Here is a 7,957-nt window from a genome sequence, read left to right on the forward strand (position 1 = left end):
TAAAACAAGCAACACACATAAGAACTAGGAGAAGGAGCATGTATCATGGTAGCTGAGAGTTTTAAAATGAGGTAAGGGCACCAGTTGGTGCTGAAACTGTCATTGTGAGAGGGTTTCATAGGATTTTCAGCAGTTAAATTAAATGTATTCAGCATCTGCAAGGGAACCACGCCTGCAAAGCTCATTACCATAGCCATGGGAAAATCTGAATTAAACACAAATAATAATTATATTTATTTATTTTGTCTCACAAAAGTAGAGCACTGGGCCTTTACTAGTCCTGTATTAGCAGACCGATGTAGCATGAAAAAACGAACACAATTCTGCATCCCCTCTTAGAAGAAATCGCAGCACCCCCACCCCCAAACATCTTCCCATGGCTATGCCCCTATGCACCTCCATAAGGTTAGTCTGAATACCAAACAACATTTTCTAAGTTGGAATCGAGCCCCTACAGCACATCCAAGACGAGAACAATAGGATTAGTTTTGGTACCATTATAAAAWCACCAGACATGATTACAATACATCTTTGTAATGTACTTACAGTAGCTATTTCTTTCTGTATGTAATTTATGCCATCCGACTGACTTTGACACCGCGTGTGAAATTAGGTTGGGTGACTCGTGTTGGCTTTCCTCCATGGCTTTTATTCCTCTTTGTTTTATTTAAATGTTTCCTGTTTCACACTCTATATGCACACACCTCAGACATGACACATACACATCTATAATAGGGTCAATTAATTATACACCAAGCACTGGTACTCACTGTGCTGGATAAACATTATCTTAGTGATGAAAGGGGATAGTTTTCATGGCAGAGAGGTAGATGTCGGTAGAGTATTTTTGAAATAAAGGAGGGTTCTTTTTATTGACCTGCTGCTAGCTGATACAAACAGCCCAGGAAGAGAAGCGGGGAAGGGCTTTTATCAGGGGGTTCATTTTCATCCTGAAGGCTGGAGACCTAGAGGAGGAAGCCAACGGACAATAATATGTTATAGCTCACAGAAAAAGCTTCCCTCTGCAGTGCCTGTGGTCAAGTGGTAACACTGCCAGCTCTTAGCACATCATTTATATAACGACCACTGAGACCAGWGGGTTCAATCCTCGCTCTGCATCCAATTTTCCCACTGTGTCTCCTCTTCACATGTCTCTGTGTTTCTAAGCTGTCCAAACAAGAGAGGCAGAGCGAGAGAGGCAAGGCGAGCAGGGATATGAAGTGCCATCATCAGTCCAGGAGATTGTAAACAACACAATAACAGACGGGCATCAGAGGGGAAGCAACAAGATGACAAGTGACACGGCACATGATGTCTGATGTGACCTGATTGTTTCAGTCAGGCTAGAGCCTGGGACATTCCAGAGACTGACACAGTACATTCTTAGAAAAAAAGGTGCTTTCTAGAACCGCTGTCCCCATAGCAGAACCCTTTGAATAATCCCTTTTGGGTTCCATGTAGAAGGTTCCATGTAGAACCCTTTTAAATGGACCCCAAAATGGTTCTACCTGCAACCAAAAAAGGTTTACCTATGGGGACAGCCAAAGAACCCTTTTGGAACCTTTTGATAGCTATTGAGATTCTAGACAGCTTTCATCCCTCCAAGTATTTACAGCCCTGTTGCCCCCTCCTGTGCTGAGAGAGTGGGAGTGCAGATAGATACTACATCTCCCTGTCACTGTCATCAGTTCTCTCTACCTGATGGGTGTCTTTATAGTTTTTGAGTGTGTCTACTGGTTTTGGTTTGTAATTCTCCTCCATAAACGAACTTCAGACAACAGCACCTTTCCATAAAGTTGTCATGAGAATACATAGTGTGGCACAGCTGTTTAAGGCACTGCATCGCAGTGCTAGAGGCGTCTCTACAGACCCGGGTTTGATCCCGGGCTGTATCTCAACCGGCCGTGATCGGGAGTCCCATAGAGCGGTGCACGATTGGCCCAGCGTCGTCCGGGTTAGGGGAGGATTTGGSSGGGGGGGGGGGGGGGGSTTTACAAGTAGGCAGTCATTGTAAATAAGAATTTGTTCTTAACTGACTTGCCTAGTTAAATAAAGGTAAAAATATAATAAAGATGTATTCCATCCATAAGATACAGTATATTTTTCCCATTTGCATTGCCGTCTGCTGTCGCAGTGTTACAGATGGCCAGGTAAATGAAGCTTTCCCCTGCCAATACCACAGGCTGCATCTTCTGTTGCAATAGGCCAGTGTACTGGCTGGGTATCTTTGCTCCTCTGACGAGGGAGATTGTCAGCCACGTTTATGTTTGATGCTACATCCTTCCTAATGATCAACACACATCTAGTTGAATAGTCTGACATTTACTTTGGGTTTGAGGTTGATTGCTTGGTCATGAGCTAAGTTTGTTGTCATAAAAATACTATCCACAACCATTGTATGCTCTTAATCACCTATCTAATTTCTATTCACATTGAGTACAGAGGAAGAGGATAAGGTTAATTACATCTATGCCACATTGTAACTATTTATGTTTCTCTCTGTTGGCACACGCATAATGATTCACTCAACTCCACCCCCATCCCTGAGATACAAACAAAGCATAAATACCCAACAAGTATTAGCCATTCAGTTAAAAGACCTGTTAATATAAAATAAATAGTGGTATTTATTGGTCTGTATCTCTTGGTCCTTGTTGATGTCTTTTGGGCAGAATTTTTGTTCTACTTATCTATTTATCTGATTCCTTATATTATGCAATGCCAAGGCACTTGAGATGTCTCACACTTTTATTCAATGAGTAAGCCTTTTGGGATGTTGAAACTTTGCATTGGTGACCTGCTGACCAGAGCAGTGCTTACACAGCTGCAGAGGAGCTGTCTGGCTGACAGTGACAGGGGAGTTACAGCACAGTCCCAACAGTAACACTGCATAGGACTGAGAGGGGACACACACAGACACAGAGGCTGGGATGGAAGACTCTGGGCCGACACTGGCATCTGGGCCCACTTCTAATTCTAATTTACCTATAATGGAGGAGTCTAGTGACAAACTGTTCTGCTGCCGCTGGGTAAGGCACAGAATCCCCCTGGCACATAGAGAGGAGCTCTACCACATTCTCCGGATGACTGGACCCTTGGTAAGGACTGGCACTGCCCACCTAGCCTGTTGTGTGTTATTGTGGGTTTCCCAAATGGCACCATATACTCCCTATATTGAACACTACTTTTTAACAGGTAGTGCCTTATATAGGGAATATAGGGTACCATTTGGGACACAACTATTGTGTGGCCCTGTTTGGAAGTGGATAGCTCTGTTGCTAGGGTAATAGGTAGACTACTCTGTGAGAATGAAATACTAGGCTACAGGATGAACTGTGCAGTGCATACTAATGGCTCTATGATTTATTAAAAGTACACTCCGAGGGTCACTAAAGCCCATCAGAACTAGTGTTTAAAGTAGATTTCTCTTGATTAACTTAGAAGTAATGTCTCTCCCACTGGGCAGAGATGTCAGTTCAGCGTTTAGTTTGGATTTACATTTGGTTGAGTTGTCAACTATTGTAAATTCAGTGTGAAATCAACAAAAAATGTCACTATGTCATTGGACTTAGGTTGAAAGTGAGGTGGAATGTCCTTACGTTGATGACGTTTTACAAATCCAATACGTTTTTAACGTTGATTCAACATCATCACATACATTCTTTGGGTTGAAATGATGTGGAAATTCAACCAGTTTTGCCCAATGGGGTGTTTGTTATTGTTTATGCATGTCTTTTCCCCTAGCTGCTGTCTCGAATCCTAAACTACCTGCTTCCGTTTGTCATCACTATGTTCTGTGGTCGCCTGGGGAATGCCGTGTTAGCTGGCTATGGCCTGGCCTGCGCGGTGAGTCAATCCTCTAGCTATGTTGTGTAAACTGCTGGGGTCTATCAGCTTAGATAAGAAAATGGCTCCTCTGCATGTGATTAGCGAAGAGCGGGAAAATGGTAAGAAAGATGACAACATCACCTAAGGTCCTCACAGATTCTGGTGTTCATTTGAAGAACCACAATGGAGGGGATAGCAATGATATAATCAATTCTCTTTTTATTTTTTTTATGTAACGTAAAAATGTAAATCTGTGTGTAACTGTGTGCTGTAAATGTGTTTGATGATCATCTTCTTCAGACTATTAATGTTACGACTGCAGCAACAGGAGGTGGACTTGCCTTAGCATGTGACACTTTGGTATCTCAGGTATGTAAATATATTTGAATGCAGTAGTTGAAGTATACGTTGCAGTTCAAATATATGCAACAGTCACAGACTGTGACCCCAGCGATAATGTCTCATGTCATTCATGCTGCTGTTTGTTTGTGTGTGTGTGTGTGTGTGTGTGTGTGTGTGTGTGTGTGTGTGTGTGTGTGTGTGTGTGTGTGTGTGTGTGTGTGTTGTGTGTGTGTTGTGTGTGTGTGTGTGTGTGTGTGTGTGTGTGTGTGTGTGTGTGTGTGTGTGTGTGTGTGTGTGTGTGTGTGTGTGTGTGGTGTGTGTGTGTGGTGTGTGTGTGTGTGGTGTGTGTGTCTTGAGCAGACATTTGGTGGTAAGAACCTGCAGCGTGTGGGGGTGATTCTCCAGAGGAGTGTGTTGATCCTGCTGCTCTTCTGTCTCCCCTGCTGGGCCATGCTCCTCAACACCCAGTCTATCCTGCTGGCTCTGGGCCAGGAGCCTGAGGTGGCCAGGTAACAACTACACTGTCTAAATCAAATCAAATGTTACTGGTCACATACACATATTTTGCAAATGTTATTGCAGGTGCAGCGAAATGCTTATGCTTCTAGCTTCAACAGTTTAGTAATACCTAACTATACAAAACAATACACATAAATGCACAAAATTGAAAGAAACAAATTAAGAAATATCAGAACAAGCAATGTCAGAGTCCGGAATATAGATATATACAGTACCAGTAAAAAGTTGGGACACACCTACTTATTCAACAGTTTATCTTTATTTTTTACTATTTTCTACATTGTAGAATAATAATTAAGACATCAAAACTATGAAATAACACATTTGGAATCAAGTAGTAACCAAAAAAGTGTTAAACAAATCAAAATATATTTGAGATTCTTCAAAGTAGCCACCCTTTTCCATAACAGCTTTGCACACTCTTGACATTCTCTCAACCAGCTTCATGAGGTAGTCACCTGGAATGCATTTCAATGAAAAGGTGTGCCTTGTTAAAAGTTAATTTGTGGAATTTCTTTCCTTAATGCGTTTGAGCATATCAGTTGTGTTGTGACAAGATAGGGGTGGTATACAGAACATAGCCCTATTTGGTAAAAGACCAAGTCCATATTATGGCAAGATCAGCTCAAATAAGCAAAGAGAAACGACAGTCCATCATTACTTTAAGACATAAAGGTCAGTCAATCCGGAAAAAAGTGCAGTTGCAAAAACCATCAAGCGCTATGATGAAACTAGCTCTCATGAGGACCGCCACAGGAAAGGAAGACCCAGAGTTACTTCTGCTGCAGAGGATAAGTTCCAGCCTCAGAAATTGCAGCACAAATAAAAGCTTCACAGAGTTAAAGTAACAGACAGTGGTGGAAAAAGTACCCAACAACCATACTTGAGTAAAAATAAAGACACCTTAATAGAAAATGACTCAAGTAAAAGTAAAAGTCACCCAGTGTATAAAAGTGTTTGGTTTAAAATATACTTAAGTATCAAAAGTAAAAGTATAAATCATTTCAAACTCCTTATATTAAGCAAACCAGAAGGCACCATTTTCTTGTTTTTTCTATTTACGGAAAGCCACTGGCACACTCCAACATTCAGACATCATTTACAAATGAAGCATTTGTGTTTAGTGAGTCCGCCAAATCAGAGGCAGTAGGGATGACCAGGGATGTTCGGTTGATAAGTGCGTGAATTTCACTATTTTCATGTCCTGCTAAGCATTCAAAATGTAACAAGTACCTTTGGGTGTCAAAGAAAATGTATGTAGTAAAAAGTACAATATTTTCTTAAGGAATGTAGTGAAGTAAAAGCAAAAGTAGTCAAAAATATAAATAGTAAAGTACAGATACCCCAAAAAACTAATTAAGGAGTACCTTAAAGTACTTTACACCACTGGTAACAGACACATCTTAACATCAACTGTTTAGAGGAAACTGCGTGAATCAGACTTTCATGGTCGAATTGCTGCAAAGAAACCACTACTAAAGGACACCAATGAAAAGAAGAGGCTTGCTTGTGCCAAGAAACATAAGCAATGGACATTAGACTGGTGGACATCTGTCCTTTGGTCTGATGAGTCCAAATTGGAGATTTTGGTTCCAACCGCCGTGTCTTTGTTAGACGCAGAGTAGGTGAACGGATGATCTCTGCATGTGTGGTTCCTACCGTGAAGCGTGGAGGAGGAGGCGTGATGATGTGGGGGTGCTTTGCGGGTGACACTGTCTGTGATTTATTTAGAATCAAGGCACACTTAACCAGCATGGCTACCACAACATTCTGCTGCAACACGCCACCCCATCTCATTTGGGCTTAGTCTAGCTATCATTTGTTTTTCAACAGGACAATGACTCAACACACCTCCAGGCTGTGTAAGGGCTATTTGACCAAGAAGGAGCGTGATGGAGTGCTGCATCAGATGAACTGGCCTCCAGAATCACCCGACCTCAACCCAATTGAGATGGTTTGGGATGAGTTGGACTGCATTGTAAAGGAAAAGCAGACAACAAGTGCTCAGCATATGTGGGAACTCCTTCAAGACTGTTGGAAAAGCATTTCATGTGAAGCTGGTTGAGAGAATGCCAAGAGTGTGCAAAGCTGTCATCAAGGCAAAGGGTGGCTACTTTGAAGAATTTGTTTAACACTTTTTTGCTGTGTTATTTCATAGTTTTGATGTCTTCACTTTTATTCTGGACGGCTCTGACTTAGAATARGTGGACAACTACAAATACCTAGGTGTCTGGTTAGTCTGTAAACTCTCCTTCCAGACTCACATTAAGCATTTCCAATCAAAAATTACATCTAGAATTGGCTTCCTATATCGCAACAAAGCATCCTTTACTGATGCTGCCAAACATACCCTCGTAAAACTGACCATCCTAGCGATCCTCGACTTCGGTGATGTCATCTATAAAATAGCCTCCAACACTCTACTCATCAAACTGGATGCAGTCTATCACAGTGCCATCCGTTTTGTCACCAAAGCCCCATACACTACCCACCATTGCGACCTGCACGCTCTCGTTGGTTGGCCCTCGCTTCATACTCGTCGCCAAACCCACTGGCTACAGTGTTACGTCCGTCGTCAAATGAATGAGACCAAAGCGCAGCGTGGAAAGTGTTCATGATTTTTAATACTAAACTCTGACAAAACAACAAAATACAAAACCGAACGGAAAGTTCTGCAGGGCTAGACAGCAACTATGCAAAAACAAGATCCCACAAACTAAGGTGGAAAACAGGCTGCCTAAGTATGATCCCCAATCAGAGACAACGAGAAACAGCTGCCTCTGATTGGGAACCATACTAGGCCAACAAAGAAATAGAAACATAGATTTGCCCACCCAAGTCACACCCTGACCTAACCAAATAGAGAATAAACAAGGCTTTCTAAGGTCAGGGCGTGACATACAGGTTATCTACAAGTCTCTGCTAGTTAAAGCCCCACCTTATCTCAGCTCACTGGTCACCATAGCAGCACCCACTCGTAGCATGCGCTCCAGCAGGTATATCTCACTGGTCACCCCCAAAGCCAATTCCTCCTTTAGTCGTCTTTCCTTCCAGTTCTCTGCTGCCAATGACTGGAATGAACTGCAAAAATCTCTAAAGCTGGAAACACTTATCTCCCTCACTAGCTTTAAGCACCAGCTGTCAGAGCAGCTCACAGATTACTGCACCTGTACATAGCCCATCTATAATTTAGCCCAAACAACTACCTCTTCCCCTACTGTATTTATTTATTTTGCTCCTTTGCACCCCATTATTTCTATTTCTACTT

General features: G+C 42.2%; 1 protein-coding gene across 1 annotated transcript in view; it reads left to right on the forward strand.

Annotated features, from left to right (window-relative positions):
- Window positions 1–2,825: 2,825 nt before the first annotated feature.
- Window positions 2,826–7,957, forward strand: part of LOC111982528 (multidrug and toxin extrusion protein 1-like) — a 20,681-nt gene continuing 15,549 nt past the window's right edge. The window contains exons 1-4 of the mRNA XM_024014088.2: window positions 2,826–3,098; window positions 3,745–3,846; window positions 4,129–4,197; window positions 4,531–4,679. Of these exons, the coding sequence (XP_023869856.1) occupies window positions 2,931–3,098; window positions 3,745–3,846; window positions 4,129–4,197; window positions 4,531–4,679 (488 nt within the window). The 5' untranslated portion in view covers window positions 2,826–2,930. The remainder of the gene's footprint in view (window positions 3,099–3,744; window positions 3,847–4,128; window positions 4,198–4,530; window positions 4,680–7,957) is intronic.

Source organism: Salvelinus sp. IW2-2015, linkage group LG22, assembly GCF_002910315.2.
Source record: "Salvelinus sp. IW2-2015 linkage group LG22, ASM291031v2, whole genome shotgun sequence".
Classification (NCBI taxonomy): Eukaryota; Metazoa; Chordata; class Actinopteri; order Salmoniformes; family Salmonidae; genus Salvelinus; species Salvelinus sp. IW2-2015.